The following is a 20,414-nucleotide window of genomic DNA, read 5'->3' as shown; positions in this document are numbered from 1 at the left end:
ATTTTACACAGCTTCCCAACTTTTTTGAAATTGAGGTTGTACATACTCTTAGACAGAAGCTGCAATCCAGCAGAGCAATAAGATTGTTATACAAAGTGGTTGATAAAGAAAAAAAAATGGCATCCTTGCATCATCCCCAGTGCAGTTCTTCTGCCCATTTTGATGTTAATTACACTACCTGGCTAAAAAAAAAAAGTCGCCACCTGGATTTAACTAAGCAAATAGGTACAAGCCTCCTATTGGATAATTACTGCATGGGCGATTATCTTTCAGCTGGCAACAAGTTATTTAACCCAATGAGTTGCTTCTCATTTCTTAAACAACCATGTCGAAAGACACATCTCGTGGTCGTGGAAAAGATGTTAGTCTGTTTGAGAAGGGTCAAATCATTGGCATGCATCAAGCAGAGAAAACATCTAAGGAGATTGCAGAAACTACTAAAATTGGGTTAAGAACTGTCCAACGCATTATTAAAAACTGGAAGGATAGTGGGGACCCATCGTCTTCGAGGAAGAAATGTGGCCGGAAAAAAATCCTGAATGATCGTGATCGGCGATCACTTAAACGTTTGGTGAAATCAAATCGAAGAAAAACAACAGTACAGCTCAGGTCTATGTTTAATAGTGAAAGTAAGAGCATTTCCACACGCACAATGCAAAGGAAACTCAAGGGATTGGAACTGAACAGCTGTGTAGCCGTAAGAAAACCACTAATCAGTGAGGCAAACCGGAAAAAAAGTCTTCAATTTGCTAGGGAGCATAAAGATTGGACTCTGGAGCAATGGAAAAAGGTCATGTGGTCTCTTGAGTCCAGATTTACCCTGTTCCAGAGTGATGGGTGTATCAGGGTAAGAAGAGAGGCAGATGAAGTGATGCACCCATCATGCCTAGTGCACCATGATCAATGCAAGATCTTGGTGAAAAATTAATGCAACACTGGATGGAACTAAATCTTGTGACATTGCAGAAGCTTATTGAAACAATGCCACAGCGAATGCGTGCCGTAATCAAAGCTAAAGGCGGTCCAACGAAATATTAGAGTGTGTGACCTTTTTTTTTGGTGGTGACTTTTTTTTTGGCAAGGCAGTGTATATTCTCCTTGCGTTGACACTACCACAAGGTTGCAGATGAAATTTATATGTAGGGGGGAAAAAGTTTCTGTAATATATACTAAACACCTCAGTCAATGTCATGACTTTCACTTGCTGCAAAATGCCTTAGTATTGTGATTCTTTTTTGCAACGGCAAATCCTAAGTTTCGTTGCAAATACAGTTTCACTGCAAAAACTGAGTCATCACTAATAATGGACGTAAAGTAAATGGATGCCACTAGTTATGAGGTCTATGATGCATCTATTTGTCATAAGAACTTAACTTAATAAAACTTATTTTTGTCCTAACACTTACAAAGTATCAGTAAAGTGGTCATTCGTCTCTGTGTATTGTGGCACATTAAGAGCTTGTAATGCAATGGGGAATAAGAGCTCTTCATTTGGGCTTATTAAAGTTTCAATAGGCTTATATTGAAGTATGCAATACTGAGAGACATATTACCATCCATATTAAGACACTGTGCAGAGGTAAATAACCGCTTATTATTTGTGTTATTAAGACTAAAGAAGCTTTATTGTTACATACAGTGCATCTGGAAAGTATTCACAGCGCATCACTTTTTCCACATTTTGTTATGTTACAGCCTTGTTCCAAAATGGATTAAATTCATTTTTTTCCTCAGAATTCTACACACAACACCCCATAATGACAACGTGAAAAAAGTTTATTTGAGATTTTTGCAAATTTATTAAAAATAAAAAAATTGAGACAGCACATGTACATAAGTATTCACAGCCTTTGCCATGAAGCTCAAAATTGAGCTCAGGTGCATCCTGTTTCCCCTGATCATCCTTGATATGTTTCTGCAGCTTAATTGGAGTCCACCTGTGGTAAATTCAGCTGATTGGACATGATTTGGAAAGGCACACACCTGTCTATATAAGGTCCCACAGGTGACAGTTCATGTCAGAGCACAAACCAAGCATGAAGTCAAAGGAATTGTCTGTAGACCTTCGAGACAGGATCGTCTCAAGGCACAAATCTGGGGAATTGTTACAGAAAAATTTCTGCTGCTTTGAACGTCCCAATGAGCACAGTGGCCTCCATCATCCGTAAGTGGAAGAAGTTCGAAACCACCAGGACTCTTCCTACAGCTGGCCAGCCATCTAAACTGAGCGATCGCTTCCCATCCAACCTAATGGAGCTTGAGAGGTGCTGCAAAGAGGAATGGGCGAAACTGGCCAAGGATAGGTGTGCCAAGCTTGTGGCATCATATTCAAAAAGACTTGAGGCTGTAATTGCTGCCAAAGGTGCATCGACAAAGTATTGAGCAAAGGCTGTAAATACTTATGTACATGGGATTTCTCAGTTTTTTTTATTTTTAATAAATTTGCAAAAACCTCAAGTAAACTTTTTTCACGTTGTCATTATGGGGTGTTGTGTGTAGAATTCTTAGGAAAAAAATGAATTTAATCCATTTTGGAATAAGGCTGTAACATAACAAAATGTGGAAAAAGTGATGCGCTGTGAATACTTTCCGGATGTACTGCAGCTGTATGTGACTAATATGCACATTATAAATAGTACCTTTAGACTTGAGCAAAGACCTACTCAGAGATTGTTTTACTGTGAAAACTCAGGTTACAGTCTCTGAAGCAATCCTTTAAATTAAGAAAAAAAGATGCAGGTTTTAAAAAAGTGTTCATGAAATGTGTTATCTGAACTGCCACCACAGTGTTATTCTTAATGTTATGGATAAGATTTATTTCGTCTGTTCTTGTAAAGTTATAAGTATTACACTGTAGGCTTGTACAGTTCATTATCATTTTGTCATTTTCTTATTGATGCAGTGTGTCTCAAATCCAATACTCTGACGAGTACTCCGTCAGGTTAATGAGAGCAGAGGGATTGGGATTATTTTTGTCTGTAGAAGAAAATATGAATTGCATTTAAAATTAAATTATTCTTCATAACTTATTTTCCCTCAAATTATTTTGCCTTCTTGCCTTTGTGTTTTAGCACAAGTATAAGTAAGACTTTACGATGTTATCAGGTTGGAAATCCTAATAGCTGCAGCCTCTGTTTCTCTTTATTTACTGTTAGTGGTGATTGATGCATTGAATTTGTTGCATTTCAAGTTTGTTTTCAGACTTTTTGAAATAATAGTACCTGATCTTCTAAAGTCAATGTCTTTACTAGATGCACTTTTAATTTTCACTGTTAATGTCATATGCTACTATTTTAAGATAGGTAGTGACTTTGTTTTATTACCAGTTTATGTCAGACTTTGTAAAATCACATACTTCCTTCCTCCCCTAGTTAGTAGAAAGTAAAAAGTGAAGTTATGTGTCCTTACAGCATCTATATTTATGTGAAAATGTAATTACAACCCATGTATTTTTTTTCTTTTTTAACATAAATGAACATATCAAGATTTGATGTTTATTTATAGATAGTATTTATAGATAAAGGTGATGTAATAAAAAAAGAGATTTTTCAAAAAAATACTCAATAAAAATTGAACAGACATGCCATTTGCGGCTTGTAAAAAAAAAAAAAAAAAACAACCACAGGCTCTGTTAGCTGGTATTGTCTCCTTTGGAAGAAACAACCACAAGTACTTTTAAGTATTTCCTATAACTGTCTACCAGTTTTTCCTCCTCCATGCAGAATTCTTTCAGATGTATAATATTGGAGAATTGTCTTGCCTGCACAGATCATTTCAAGTAACCCTTAAAGCCTTGCTTTCAGGCTCATCGTGATGGAGCATCCTGGTATATACAAGTATAGATGATGAGCTTCCAGACAATGGAATGGTTAATTTTTAATTATTTGGAGCTCTTTTTAAATCCATTCCAAGACTCATAAGTCCTTCTTGAGGCCTCAGAGAGCTATTTTGATCTAGGCACACTTTTTAATAACAAAGAGCCAATAAAACTAAATGCCTGAGTAGAGTGTGTTATGCATGGTCTATGATAATAATTGTTGCTTTAACAATGTGCTAGCTGAAATTATTGAGTATGTCACTCAGTTTGTAAAAAAAAAAAATCAAAAACATGCCTTGAGAGTCCACACATTCACTGTCTCATGCAACCAAACAGGCTAGGCTACTGCACATGCATGCTTGGTCATTGCACCACAAGTGAAGCTAGCATAGCTGCCTAAAACTGAGTGAGCAAACAGCGCCAGGGGATAAACAGCCTCGCAATCTATCATCCTCACTCGCATGGTGGTGGTTTGGCTTTAAAAAGACTGTATTTGCTTAAAAAATTCGTATGAATGGAGTATTTTTATTTTTATAAAAGGCATATGGCTATTGGGTGCATTTTATTTCACAAGCCATCTTGGTTGGGGGTCCTCGATTCCAAAGAACATTTTTTTCTTTCATTTATTAAAACACTTGCATGGATCCCCGTCCCCTCACCCTATTCCATCTGTACCTATGGATGCAGATGTTGGAGCAGATCATGACACAAGGGAGGGAGCAAAAAAGAAAAAAAAAGTCTTTTAGCAGCTATTTAAAAAAACAAAAAAAAAAAAAACCTGGAATTTAGAGAAAGCAAGTTTCTGCACACTGCCATTGAAAAGACATCAAGAGGTAGTTAATGATACCTGAGTTGGACAGTGATGTAAATCCACTTGAGTGGTAGAAAACACAAGAAGTACATTTCCCCATATTGGGCTGTAATGTGTTGTAATATGTAACCATGCTGCTCTGAAGCAAGATTCTATGGACAGACTGGTATTTCTTCCTCAGCAGAATTTTACAATAGTTTTATTTTTTCTGACATCTTTGTGCAATATTGGACAGAATTTGAAGTTAGTAATTTGTTAAAAAATGTTATAAGTTTGAGTTTTGTTGTATTTTTGAGCAATATGTGACAGAACTTGTCTACAAATGCTATTATTTTTTTTCTGTGCAATATTTGACAGAACTTTGGATTTTTACACTATGGCATGTTTGATTTTTGTTCTTACTTGTATGCTGCACAATTCACTTTACAGCAGGGCAGTTTAGATTTATCCAGACTGTAATGTTCATGAACTATATTTCAATTATGATTAATATTTTATTACCTTTGGATTCATGTTTTCTTTACATTAAGGGTAAATGTCTGTTTAAAATGCTCTAAATATAATAGTTTTTTTAGTCTTAGTGTAATTTTTGTGTAAATCCTTTAGGCCACTTTGAAATAGTTTACTCATACTTGCACTGTTTGATCTCAGTTATACTTTGACTGGTGAATTTAATGTTTTTGTGTTATTTTAATTTTGTTTTACGTAAGTAAATGACTAGTTTGCCTTAACTGTTGTTTCCATTCATATCATTAGTAAACTGCAATTAATATCCTATTATCAACACCAAGCTAGATCAATAAGACTTTGTAAAATATCTTGTCTAATGTCTAATTATCATTATTGTCAAAGTTCAGATATAAATTATTTTGCCAATATTGCACACCTCTATGTACGAGGTTTAAATGAAATAGGTTCCTCCTCTCTAATGATATTCTGTTCAATTGCACCTGATCTGGTTCAACTAATTCTAAATTTAGGTATCTGAGGTTGTGATAAATGTAGAGTTGTGCATACTTTTTCCAAATGCAAAATTTGCATTTATGTCTCTCTATTATAAAAGAAAATCTTGAGATGAGACTGTTGCCAAGAGATTTTTTCAAGTCCCGTCCTCCTCTCAGACGAGATGAGACTATTGCCAAAATATTTTTTTAAGTCCTGCCATCCTCTCAGCCATTTCCAGTTAACGGCCCATGCCCACGGTCCTCTCACCTCTTATTCGTGTGAATGCTTTTGTCAGATACAGTTCCTGTGCTCTCAGTTCTTATAAATTTTTATGCAGGACTCCGAGTTGTTATTATTATTATTATTATTATTGTTCTTATTGAAGAATTTCATCCAAAGGGTTATCAGCAGAAGAAATGAGTACATGGGCGATCCTAGCACAGAGAAACGATGAAGTCAAACAAATTAACATGAAAATTGTCGATTGGTTACATGGCAGATTGGTCAAATGTGTATCAATAGAATATGCTGAAACAGTTGGTGGTAATGGTGTGGAAGATGAAAACATCAAATTACAATATTCCGTAACCGTCCGGTCTTCCACCGGCCGAATTACTGCTGAAAGAAGGATGTATCGTAATGTTATTGCGTAATTTATATATAAGTAATGGGCTATGCAATAGGACAAGATTACTTGTATTCAAAATTGGTTGAACAATTCTGACATGTAAAACTTTAACAGGCAACAAAAAAGGTAATGTAGTACATCTTCTGCGGATAACATTAGACACCAAAGGAGATCTTGATATGCCATTCGTATTAAAACGTTTACAGTTTCCCGTTAGAATAGCTTTTGCTATGACAATTAATAAATGACAGGGACAAACATTAGAAAAAGTCGGTTTATTTATTAGAGAGAGAGAAACAATATTCACTCACGGACAGTTATACGTTGTCCAAACACAGAATCAAAGTTCAATGCGATTTTGATGAAAAGTTAATTCCAAATATTGTTTTTACTGAAGTTTTACAGTGAAAGTGTAAGTTTAAAAAGTATTTGCATGTTAATTTCAAAGCCAAACAGAATGAAAACATATAACGCAACAAATACCTCTAACGCAACATGAAACATAATTTTCTTTCAATGTATTTTGTTTTACTAATTTTTACTATGGTTAATTACTCACTGTAATGTAAAATAGTTAGTTCTATTATGCATATGTAACAATTCCCATGAAAATAACAATCTGTTTAAATTGTACATCCGCTTCCCCATACGCGAGCGGCAGAGCTGTGAAGTGGCTAGTATGTAGCACTTGCCCGGGGGTTGGCGAGCAAATGTAACGTGGTATGAGGTTTGTTATATGAAATAACCTGTATCTATAGATACTGTTTACATGAAGATTAAATCTTGATATTTCCGCCTAAATTAAAAAAGAAAAAGCATTTAAAGGGGTGGACATGCTCTTAGGTTCAACTTGCTTTGACATCCTGGCTTAGCATGGACAAGAATGAAAGTGAGCTTGGTTCTATGGAATAGAGAACTCAATTTAATGTTGATTGTCCAAGTAACAACTGTGATTGTTGTCTTATTCAAAAATTAATTTAGACTAGCAGATTCTTTAGGCTTATAATGATGTTTGGATTCAAGTATATTTGTAAGAAATGGGTAGAATATGTAGAGCTGAGATACGGGACATTTATTAAATTGGAAATGTTTTAAATATAATAGAAGTGTCTTTTTTATCTGTATATTTTAAATTGAAGACATTCTTAAAATAAGGAGGAATTGGAAGATAGATATTTAAACTATAGTCTCTTTCTCATCACTTTATATACTTTGTATGAGTGGACTAAATTTAGTAGTTCTTTTGTTTAAAATAAAATCTCATGTGGTGCTAATGGATAATATCTCAGTCCTGCTTTACATGAAGTATGACAGCAGAACAAGATAAGTGTGCAGCAAAGCAGCAAACATGTGACTTTTCAGGTTAAGAGGAGAAAGTTTTAGCATATGGCCTATACTTATCAGAAAGTTACTTGCAGCTCAGAGGTTGCTTTGCATCTGTTTCCCACCATTCTGTTGTAGTTGTTAAAGAGAAAAATCATGTGAAGATTTAGATTTTATCCTTTTTTGGCAAAATGGAAGTTGTCAATATTTCTTGACCCTCAAAGAACTTCTGGAAAGCTAAAACACCTATTTGAGTAAACAGTACGTACTTAGCTTTAAAGGAGTGTTACTTTATTAATGTTAAAAATTAAAGTGTAAATGATCATCTATAGATAGCTACTTCTAAGAAAATATATTATTACAGTAATAGTTTTTTCTTTGCTTTATAATAAAACATTAAAAAGTTGTTTTCCATAGCTCTAGATTCAGAATGTCTCAGATTAATTGATGCAACATTTTTTTTGTATTACAAACTACAGGAGAAACTGATTGTAACTGACATTCTTATTTTCCAAATTTATCACTTGATCTGCAAAGTACAGTGTAATTTTCAGTTAGTGTTGCACACTTATTTCTAACAGTACAGTACAACTTGGAACTCAAATATATTTTATTCTGTTACAATCGATATATTAACATGTACAGTGTACCATCTGTTAAAATGTATTTTGTAATACATGTAATAATAAAATGCATTGCATTTGTCATTCAAATTATGGTGAATCACAAACATTAGCACTGATTTTACAAATCCCATACCAAATGGCATCTAATAGAGACATAGCAACTGGATGGACACACATACATACACAGACACACAGATACAGTATTTGTACATTTGTCCACAGATTTTCACAGAAACACAGGAGGTTGTAGAGAGACAGGAACTTTATTCAAACACTGCAAACAAACATTTGTCTCTTTTTCAAAAGTTTAAACTGTGCTCCATAACAAGACAGAGATGACAGTTCCGTCTCACAATTAAAAGAATGCAAACATATCTTCCTCTTCAAAGGAGTGCGGGTCAGGAGCAGATAATGTCAGAGAGATAGACAGAAAAAAGCAAACAATCAGAAATCAATAGGGCTGTTTGGCTTTTAAGTATGCTAAGCACCGCTGGACAACGCACCTGCTAGGAAGGGAGCAAAGTTAAGGTAGCCTTTCAGCATTTTTTTAGAGGAGCGTCCGTATTGTCTACTGGTGCGAACAGCCCCTGTGCTCACAATATATTTGAGGAGTTTTATTTAACCCTTTAACCGCCAACTCCCTAAATATTCCCCACGCCAGGCGAAATCTGAACAATTTTCGTTTTTTTACTTTTTTACATTTTTTTTACATTTTTTACATTTATTCAAGCAGTATTGACCACTAAATGTTGTGCAAGTTGCCAGTGTATACACGAAATCTATAAATGTAACCTGAATTCTCAGCTAAGCAAAACATCTTGATACCAAACCGTGCCCTTTTCAATGGTAGATACTGTCGAAACTGTAAGCGGCCCTTCCACGGCAATAAACTTTCATCAACTGCAACTGACGGTCCTGGCATGTAGGGCAACTGAAATGCTTCAAATAAATGATCAATCAAAGGACGTAGCTTGAACAAGTGGTCACGGTTTGGATCTTTCTTATCTGGCTCGTTTCTGTTGTCATTCAAATGAAAGAATTTCAGCAGCAAAGAGAATCAGTTACGTGTCATGACAGCTGCAAAAATAGGTGTTGCATACATAGGATCTGTAGACCAGTACATCTCAATATCTGGTTTTCTGATTATTCCCATCAACATCAAAATCCCAATGAATTTTTTCATTTCGTTTTCATCAGTGTCAAACCAAGCACGAACATGGGAATGTGGAGGTAAATTGGGATTTTTCTCAATAAACTGTGCTGCATACAGATTTGTCTGATGAACAAAATGTCTGATCAAATCAGGTGACACAAACAGCTCATAAAACTGCTCAGCAGTGTAATTGTTTACATCAACAATAAAGCCACACGTTCCCTCAAACGAATGCAGAAAAGGTAGTTCACCACGGGCAGCAGCCCAGCTGAGATGCTGGGGATACACCCACTCAGCGCCGTCATCCGATGTGTCTTCATTCACAGTATCATGCAGCGCACGTTGCTGCTCATCACTGTCGCTAAAATCTTCTTCAGAACTGCTACAATCATGATCAGAACTGTCCAAAATCGCCTGCAAAGCCTCACTTGAAGTCAGTTTACGTTTCGCCATATTCACGGCTGTTACATGCGAATCACGTCACAAGACCGGCCAAAACAACCACAGACTTGTCGAAATACAACGTAGTAATAATACCCACGCCAAACCATCAGTTATACTACTTGCCAGGCATTCATATAACCACAGGCAAATGTGCCGGATAATTCCGGCAGTATGGCGTTAGCAATAAAACAACGGTGCCGGATATATCCGGCAGAGGGCGGTTAAGGGGTTAATACGTAATACATGCTCTGATTGGGTAGCTTCTCAGCCATCTGCCAATAGCGTCCCTTGTATGAAATCAACTGGGCAAACCAACTGAGGAAGCATGTACCAGAAATTAAAAGACCCATTGTCCGCAGAAATCCGCGAACCAGCAAAATATCCGCGATATATATTTAAATATGCTTACATATAAAATCCGCGATAGAGTGAAGCCGCGAAAGTCGAAGCGCGATATAGCGAGGGATTACTGTATATACAAACACTACCAGTCACAAGTTTTAGAACACCTCAGTGTTTCTAGTTTTTCTTCGGATTTAATCAGTTGAAATAAACTGACTGGCCCAAATTGGTAAAAAGTTAAGCAGTAAACTGCCAGAGGTTTCAAGTTTAGGTTAGCACAAGCTGAGAAAAAAGGATTTTGTAGAGTATTACAAATAGGCCTTCTTCAGGGAACAACTAATAGGTTACATCCTACAGATGTTCTACAGCAATTAAAGTTAACTAAGTTTTGCAAGTTGAAGCAAACAATTTGCAAAGGTGTCCCAGCTTCTGCTGATTATTTAAAAACATTCTGTTTGTCTTAAAGCAGATTTGGAACAGTCGTGTTACTGTACCCTCTGAAGTACTACTTGGACAGTATTACACAGTAGAAAATTGTAAATCCTAGTGATAATGGGAAGAAAACTACAACTGACAAGTGAAATGAGACAGACCATTATTACCCTTATAAGTGTAGGCTTTTCACTTAGATAAATTGCAAAAAAAGATTTGTCAAACCCAAAGTCACAACCCAATCAGAAGACAAGTTTTTGATGGTCACTAGCTTGCATACTCTCTTATTTCCTTTGTAATTGCTGTTTTCTTGCCATTATCTCTGGAATATTTTCCAAGTGTTATTTCAGAGATTGTAGTAATACAATCTGTTCCAGCTCTGCTTTAAGACAGACAGAGGGTTTTTAAGTAACCAACAGAAGTTGGGACACGTGTGCAAATTGTTTGCTTCAGCCTTCATGGTGTAGTTAACTTTAATTGTTGCAGAACCAGTAGCGTAGCGTGGGTGTCAGCCGCCCGGGGCGGAGGAAAATTCCGCCGCCCCCTTATTTAGGTATGGTTCAAATTTTTACAAAATATTATTATTATTTATTGTGAAATTTTGCCGCCCCCTAAAAATGCTGCCCGGGGCGGGCCGCCCCCACTACGCTACGCCACTGTGCAGAACATCTATAGTTTGTAACCTATTAGTTTTTTACTGAAAAAGGCCCATTTGTAATATTCTGTTATTTCCTTTTTTCAGTTTTTGCTAACCTAAACTTTAAATATAAACCTCTGGCAGTTTACTGCTTACCTTTTCACCATTTTAGGTCATTTATTAAATTGGAAGAAAAACTAGAGGTGTTCTAAAACTGACTGGTATTGTAGTTATGTGTGTATTTTTGTGTTATGTATTAAAAATACATTTAAAATTTTTTTTTAAATTGTAACTGTCTCTCTCTCTGTGTCTTTCTTCTCTTTTAGGATAACTTTTTGTCATCTGCCCTTCCAGAGTAAATGGTTGTATGTTGGCACAGAACGAGGAAATATTCACATTGTTAATGTGGAGTCCTTCACTCTCTCAGGCTATGTCATTATGTGGAATAAAGCCATTGAACTGTAAGTTTTATCAGAGAATCCATTACTTTAAATGCTGTTTTTCATTCATAGTGGATTTCTCTCTCTTACCCATTTCTTAAAGATTTAATTTTAATTTCTTATTAGCCATATTAAAATTGCCTAATACGAGTAGAGAAATACAGACTCGAGTGTGGTACTACATTTCAGGGTTTTTTATTTTGTTAAACCAAGCATCCTATTGTCAGATATACTGTATACTGGAGACTTGCATCCAATACACCAATAGTGAAAAGGAAAGGATTTTAGTAGTATCTTTTCCTGGAGCTTATTGAGACAATTAATATGCATTTTTTTTTCTTAAGTGAATGGCACTTATAAAATAGTAATATAGATTTATTTTTCTGATTTGTGTACAAGAAGTAAATTGTCAGTTATATTAAGAATGTATTATTAATGAAAATGAATAGGTTATTCATTGGAATCTCTGTCTGTCTATTAAACAGCTGGCATGAAAAGTAGAATTTTGGGGTGTGTCTTTATTTTTATTTCATAATAATTTAGTTTCCTTATCCTGTTGTGTAGTCTGCTCTATGTGCTAAATTTTATTATGATGGTAAAAGATACCGGGGGCCTACTCTTGTCATTTATTTTCTTTTATTTCTTGACATTCATATTAGGTATTTATATAAGTACTTGTGTTGTAAATGCTTTTTTGTAAATCATGTGGGTTGATAGAGTTTAAAAGGCTTTGTTTGTAATTTTATTGTTGTTTACTAAGTTACCCATTTATAACATTGTTTCAAATAAGATATTGTGTATATTGCTATCAAACCAGAAATACCACCTAATGTGAAGGTAATGGATTTAATTGATAGCTATTTTTTTAATTCTGCTTGCATGTTAATTGTTTCAATGATATATGAGAATGAGATCGCTGAATTTTCATTAAATATACATTTGGCTTGTGCTTGTTATCTGTTTAAGATCATGTTTGTAGGCATTTTCAAAACATGCTACAAGATCAAGGCAAAAAGACTTTTTTAAGGTCAAATTTTACAATCATAACATTTAAGTGGAAAATGAAGTATTATTATTAATTTTCAGATTTACTATTGACAGTTTTATTATATGCTAATTGCTCCTAAAACAGCAAATGCACTTACAAACAGCTGGATAATATAGCTGCTAGCAGGCTGGTCCTCAGGTGATTCTCTTCTTCATTAGATATTTTGGTGCTTTCATGACATGTTGTGAAGGGTGCACTGGCTATATGATCATGCCTAACCTGAGCCAGCTGGGTATTGCACTTTTTTTTCTCTTAGAGCAATGCATTGTTATGCTCTCTTTGCTTCTTGACCTTCTGTGTTACAGATCTTTTTCAACAGGTATTGTACAATTGTCAACATTGCCAGGTCCTTCATTATATGCAGAGCTTCAAAAATATGAAAACACCATCTTGTTTTTAACTCTGCTTTTAGACATTGCAGTTGTAATGAACTTAATTATTCTGAAACCACAATTTATTTGATAGTGCCGTCTGAATGGTTACTTAGATTAAAAAAAGTAGCTCATCCTGATTTTCACCAGTGATAAAGCTTTTTTATGAAAGAATGGTATTTTCCAATGGCAGAAGTGACATGTCCTACATGAAATTTTATATGCTTATTTAGGTGGAATTTTTTTTTCTTTTGTGCAATTTATAGTTCTAGGTGAATGATCAAGTTTGCATTTTATTCACTGAACAAAATGAACTTACTTTTGGTTATTTTTATTTTGTAAAATTTGGGTAAAATTTCACATTAAAAATGTCACATTACTACTGCTTTTGCTATGCCTAAAAGTGATGTCTTGCATATGCAATCCTTGCACGTGGTAGGGTAACTTTAGGAGTTTATAGGATGTTGCCATCTAATCAGTAAATTGTCATACTGGATGCCAGTGAAGATTAATATAGCAGTACAAATGTAGAGCTATGTAATATCAGGTCTGTGATATCATGAAGCCTTTGAATTTGATTGATTGGGTTTTATTTACCTGAGTTATCCACAAACACTGCTAGCCCAGCATCAAGATCATTACACCTGGGGCCTCATGCATAATGCCGTGTGTAGAATTCACACTAAAACATGGTGTACTAAAACAAAGCAGAAATGTGCATACGCACAAAAAAATCCAGATGCATAAATCTGTGTGTTCGCCAGCATCTACGTTCTTCTGCTGCTTAAATCCTGGTAAGCGTGAAAAGTAACACACGTGCATGCGCCTGCTGCCCCACCCCAACTCTTCCCAGAATTACGCCTCTTTGAATAAGCAAATCAATATAAATAGCCCTTAAACTCAGCGTTCTGTGAAAAGGCAATGGCAAAAGCACGGGGGAAAATAGAAGAATTTCAGCGAATACCAAGTGGAGGCAAGGAAATACGTACTATTTGTTGGTAAACAGTGATATAAACAACAAAAGGAAGTCGATCAAGTGACATACAGTGTCTGAGAAACTAGAAAGCTCAAGTTCACAAAGTTGTCAGATATCAAAGACGTCATGAAAAGGCGAGTCGTAGCCCACCGTCTGAGTGTCATATGAAAGCTTATTAGGGTACAGAGAAAAGAAAAAAAAAATAGGGACACAGTAAGAAAAAAGCTTGAAATGTCAACTTTAATCTCGAAATTTCCACTTTAATCACATAGTTTATTTTGTCATTAAAGTAGAACATCATAAACTTCAACTTAAATCGTTTACTAGTTTTTCAAATCCCATCGTAACTAAAGTAGCATGTTAAATGCTTTGTTTTGTATGTGTTCTTCTATGTGCTCTACTTAAATGGGCTTTCTCTTCCTCCGACAGGACACAGAATCCATTACATTTGTGATATTACAGCTCTCTGAATAATTAAAATACTGAGATGTATACTTGATATCATTTTCATGATGATAGGAGTTAAAGCATGTTATTAAACATGGGAACACGGTGGTGCAGTGATAGTGATGAGCTGGCACCTTGTCCAGAGATTGTTCCTGCCTCCCACAAGATGCTTGCTACGCCGTACGCGACCTTTGATGAAATAATTTATTTCAGCGGTACTGTCTCTTTCAAACGTACTAACCTCCAATTCCTGTCCTTCCTTTCCTTTCTCCAAGTAACCAATCGCCACACAATCAGCTCTGTAATAGATGTTAAGCCATCTGTAAGCTTAGAACGCAGATTCTTCAAAACTTTTACGGAACATTGAAATATCTTCGTACTACATGTTTAATTATTCTATCCATCTATCCTTCCAGTGTCGCACCAGCCCCAGCAAGAATACAGCGCAAGGCAGGAACAATCCCTGAACTAGCTAGCACTGCAACACCGTGTCCTCACATGTTTAATTATTAACAATATAGATTATTTAAATGATGTTAACATTTTATCTGTATAATGTAATAAGCATTTTGCTGCATTCCATCTTAAAAATGAAATTGTCATCATATGTAAATAAGCGTTTTATAAAGTGGCTCAGGTTGTGCAATTTTATAACTGTATTGCAAGTTTACAGTGAGGTAATTGTACTAACTAGTACAAACACTTCTACGAGGAGTACTTGATGGACTTATTGAGTGCATTTATAGCTCTTGGGATGAAACTGTTTCTGAACCATGAGGTCCATACAGGAAAGGTTCAAGCAGTGCATGGCTGAGGCAGCATGTGCTTGATGCTGTATACCGATAATTCTCTTTCCGATCAGCTGCTGTAGAGCTATGATTCCACACTCAGATACAGTGGAATAAATACTGAGTGGTGCATTGAGAGGAACAACGCTAAAGCAGCTATGGTACAGTGGAACCTCGGGTCACGAACGTCTCGGACCACGTACAAATCGGGTTATGACCAAAAAGTTCACCAAACTTTTGCATCTGTTCACGACCACACCCTCACGTGATGAAACTTCTGGTTCGTACACGCTGATGATTTCTGCACGTGTTCAGTTTCTCCCTGTGCAGTGAGCGAGAGAGCGAGCGAGCAAGAGAGAGAGAGAGAGCGAGCGAGAGCGAACAAGAGAGAGAGAGAGAGGGTTGGTCGCCTAAGGCCGAGAAGGCAGTTAAAGAATGCACCAGGCTTGTTTTAAAAGAGACTGATTCGAGCATTGTTTTAACCTCGTATTTAATGAAGACTTTTTTCTATTGGATTTTAACCTCCACTTTACTTCTGTTTACAGCGATCGATTCGTAGTGTGCATTGTTGTAATGTTACTTTTGTTGATTGTTTATTAAGTTATGGATTTTTCAAATGTTCATGTTTTTCCCTGTACTTAAAACTCATTAAAAAAAAGTGTTTACAGCGAGCGGTTTGTAAGGCTATAGCGTCAATTCTTGCAATGTTACTTTTCTCTGTTCAAGGTTTTCTCAGTGTTATTCAATGTTTTTACATTTAGTTTACTATTACGGTGTGCATTCTATGGTATAGTTAACTATTTTTGTGCTTAAAAATCTACACACAAAAATACTATGTAAAAATATTTACATAGTTTGTACGGTCTGCAACAAATTAATTGTATTTACATACAATCCTATGGGAGAAATTAACTTTGGTTCACGACCAGTGTTTTGGAACTAATTACGGTCGTGACCCGAGGTTCCACTGTATTTGGAATAGTTTGGCCATTTTGTGCACCATTATATTGTTACAGGTTAATTACAATCAGATGCCTTAAACTAATAAACAATATGCGGTTAATTTCAGTGTATTTGATAAAGCCACATCAGGGATGTGGATCTAAAAAACAAAAGGGAAACCACACTGGAACAAAAGCACTGCTTTGACGCTGGGTGCCGCCTGTTTGCAAAACCGAGCAGAGAACTTGCATACACCAAGCATTTAGCTGGCGTGAATATGTGCATGGCTTTACCCCAAGTTTAGGTTTTATACATCGCGATTTGAGTGAGGAAACGGGAGTATGCAACATTTTTGTGCATACGCACCATTTATACATGAGGCCCATGGTGACTTTAATTTGTTCTAGTATGAGTGAGTTTGTCTGTATGTGTGGCCTTGCTGCCTGAATTGAGGAGAGTAGCTCATATAGATCATAGAGAATGGACTGAATAAATCAATAGATAGCCAAATGAATGATATGCATATGTGCAGTATCTATTATCCTTTGCTCTTATCCAAAATAACTTAAGAAATGTAACTGTGTAGTTAATTTGTTTTCTTAATTATACAACAGCAGGACTTGCACATGGTCAGAGAGGGGGATATCTCATATTTACTGGGTCATTATTGCAACATGTTTAGAGCAAAATTCCTACATGTATGTGCTAGTCAACATGTAACATCACTCTCCAATGCCATGATTATTGAGTATAACTACTTTGCCTGGAAGCTTCCATCTTTTTTACCTGAAATATCCATCCATCCATCCATTATCCAACCCGCTGAATCCGAACACAGGGTCACGGGGGTCTGCTGGAGCCAATCCCAGCCAACACAGGGCACAAGGCAGGAACCAATCCTGGGCAGGGTGCCAGCCCACCGCAGGACACACACAAACACACCCACACACCAAGCACACACTAGGGCCAATTTAGAATCGCCAATCCACCTAACCTGCATGTCTTTGGACTGTGGGAGGAAACCGGAGCACCCAGAGGAAACCCACGCAGACACGGGGAGAACATGCAAACTCCACGCAGGGAGGACCCGGGAAGTGAACCCAGGTCCCCAGGTCTCCCAGCTGCGAGGCAGCAGCGCTACCCACTGCGCCACCGTGCCGCCCTTACCTGAAATATCTCAGAACATATTTGTCATATGCTCATAATTCTCTTTATAAATATAAACACACCAAGGTGATTTTTTACCAGCATATAGAGATGTTAAAATCCAACAACTTTGGTAAACATTTTGTGCTAAGAGATATGTAAATACTTAGAGAATTCTGAACTTCATCCCAAATTACAGCATTTCAAAACTGGCAGATTTAATTTTTGATGTATTTTTGCTTATTATGGTGAACACTTAATACTCCACTAATTATTTAATTATTTTTCATTATAGACCTGGTTAATGCTTGAAAGTTGGTGGTTGTGCAGCATGCATTTCCCTCTTCGTTACTAGGAAATGTTTTTTTTTTTTTCTTCGTTTTTTTCATTTCTTGCTCTCTCCTGCTGCTTACCCTGTGCTGGCAGGCACCACCACAACAAACACAAAGCGGGCAACTTGTGAGTTGCTTGCAGAACCTTTCAGTTTATTAATTAAGCCCCTCAGCCTCTTATCAACTCATTAATAAAGTAAAAATGAATTTGATTGGTGGTTTAGGGTAAACATTTTTTTAAATACTAGATAATACTTATTTGCACAATGCAGATTAGACCACAACTGATTAATCATGTGGAAGATGTGACTGGCCAATGATGGGGCTCAATAATTTAATCAGCATTGGCTGAAGTGATGTCGATCAGCTGCCAGCATTTTGAGTGACAGAGTTCATGATAATGTGCTGGATTTTGTGCAAACAAGAAAAGTTGTGATCCCCAAAGTGAACATACTGTAAGTGCCGTTCAGAGATTTCATACAGTAGGTAGGCCTTTTTTCCTCTTAGGAAACAAACATATACATTGTGGATGTATTATACAAAATGCAAGTGTCAAAATATTGTTTTCTAAGCTTAACTATAATCTGTTTTGTCCATAGCCGGCAAACATTCAGTGCTTTGTCCTTTCTTACCTGTTTTTCCATTTAAAACCAGTTACGCCACAGATAATGAAAATAAATGCTTAGACTATATGTGACTTTAAGTTTATGTGTGATCTTCACATTAAAAAAATATTGCATCTGAAATGTAGTTCAGTGGCTGCAATCTACATCTCAAACAGGTTTTGTAAAAGAGCTGAATGAGGTGCATGAATATGTGCATCTGTCCTTGTTGTTTTTGTTAAAATTGAAAAAATATTACAAGTACAGCATCTTATCTTCACTGCTGTTCTGTTTGCAAGACCAATTTACAATATTGTAATGGTGCTGACAAGTTACATAATCCAGCGATGAGTCACCCACGCATGTGTGGGAATTACATCACCAGTGGCAGGGCCACCTATATAAATGGCAAACCTGCAAAGTTACATGCTTTTCCAACTAGTGCGGCAAAAAGCAAGCAGTCCTTTTAAGGATAACAAGCCTCCTCTAATAGCCATGTAAAAAGCAGAGAATCCACCCATTACAGCACTTGGCCCCAACGTTACATTGTTATCAGAAGCGGGAAGTGAAAGACCTACAGTCCAACTTATCAGAGCCTTGACTTTTCAGAGTAGTTGTTGGAGAGTCTCAGCTCAGATGCCTAATCGGAGTGCCATTTGCAGCAGCAGTACAGGGATGGAGACAGCGAAGACTGACTCCTCTGTAGCTCCACCACCACCACCACCACTTCTCCTTCTGCTAAGTCCATTAGCCTAGTCACGCGGATGCTGGCTGAGCTTTTGGCTAATGGTGCTGGGGAAAAGTGTGGCAGATTTTTGATTCTGTCTGTTGAGGCAAAAGGATATTTGGCTTGTCCACCATTTTCAGTGCACAGTGAGGAGGTGCTCAGGGTTATTTATACTGACGAGAAGAACTCTCTCCATGGAGTAAATGCTTAGAAGCTGTGTTTCCTGAATTATAACCTTCCTTTACTGGAATGGCAATATTACTTGACCCATGTTACTTTTATTAGCTGCTCTTTACAGTAGTTGAGTTTTATTGTTTTATGTATTGTTTTGTAAACAGCACAGAATTTAAGAATATTGTTTCACAATTCTGAGTATTGCCTTATTTAATTATACTGATGCAATTATTTTCAGAGGTATATTGTTGTTATATACTGTTGTTATTTTTATGATTATGGATAATAGTTAATTAACACTTGTTTGTACACAGTTAACATCTACAGTAATTGGTATGCCTATTTTGTTTTAAAATATGAAACATTTATTGGAGCATTTTATTTTGAGCCCTGGGGAGGGTTTTTTTTTATTTTTTATCTGTCACTAATATCGGTTATCAGAAGTCACAGACTCTTTTAGTCGGTATCGGTGACAAAAATCTCTGATCGGTTGGGCTTTAATGCAGAGTAATACCAGCTTTTATCTGTCATCTTTTATTACAACAAATGCTGACAAATAAGTGACCTGTGTAAGAAAGGGATGTATATATCTACAGTTAGGTCCATAAATTTTTGGACAGAGACAACTTTTTTCTAATTTTGGTTCTGTACATTACCACAATGAATTTTAAATGGCTGTTTTAGATGTTCTTTAGCAAAGTCCAATCTAGCCTTTCTATTCTTGAGGCTTATGAGTGGCTTCCACCTTGCAGTGCACCCTCTGTATTTACTTTCATGCAGTCTTCTCTTTATGGTAGACTTGGATATCGATATGCCTACCCCCTGGAGAGTGTTGTTCACTTGGTTGGCTGTTGTGAAGGGGTTTCTCTTCACCATGGAAATGATTCTGCGATCATCCACCACTGTTATCTTCCGTGGATGTCCAGGTCTTTTTGTGTTGCTGAGTTCACCAGTGCTTGCTTTCTTTCTCAGGATGTACCAAACTGTAGATTTTGCCACTCGTAATATTGTAGCAATTTCTCGGATGGGTTTTTTCTGTTTTCGCAGCTTAAGGATGGCTTTTTTCACCTGAATGGAGAGCTCCTTTGACTGCATGTTGTCTGTTCACAGCAAAATCTTACACATGCAAGCACCACACCTCAAATCAATTCCAGGCCTTTTATCTGCTTAATTTATAATGACATAACAATGGACTTGCCCACACCTGCCCATGAACTAGCCTTTGAATCAATTGTCCAATTACTTTTGAGCCCCTGAAATGAA

The 20,414-nt window shown here is 36.5% G+C and overlaps 1 protein-coding gene across 1 annotated transcript in view; it reads left to right on the top strand.

Moving 5' to 3' along the window:
• Positions 1-20,414, top strand: part of LOC114648702 (syntaxin-binding protein 5-like) — a 580,738-nt gene that overhangs the window by 241,656 nt on the left and 318,668 nt on the right. The window contains 1 exon segment of the mRNA XM_051924863.1: positions 11,485-11,619. Within this exon segment, the coding sequence (XP_051780823.1) occupies positions 11,485-11,619 (135 nt within the window).

This window comes from Erpetoichthys calabaricus, chromosome 3 (assembly GCF_900747795.2).
Source record: "Erpetoichthys calabaricus chromosome 3, fErpCal1.3, whole genome shotgun sequence".
NCBI lineage: Eukaryota > Metazoa > Chordata > Cladistia > Polypteriformes > Polypteridae > Erpetoichthys > Erpetoichthys calabaricus.
The sequence above is the reverse complement of the archived record's forward strand: the minus strand, read 5'-3'. Positions and strand labels throughout refer to the sequence as shown.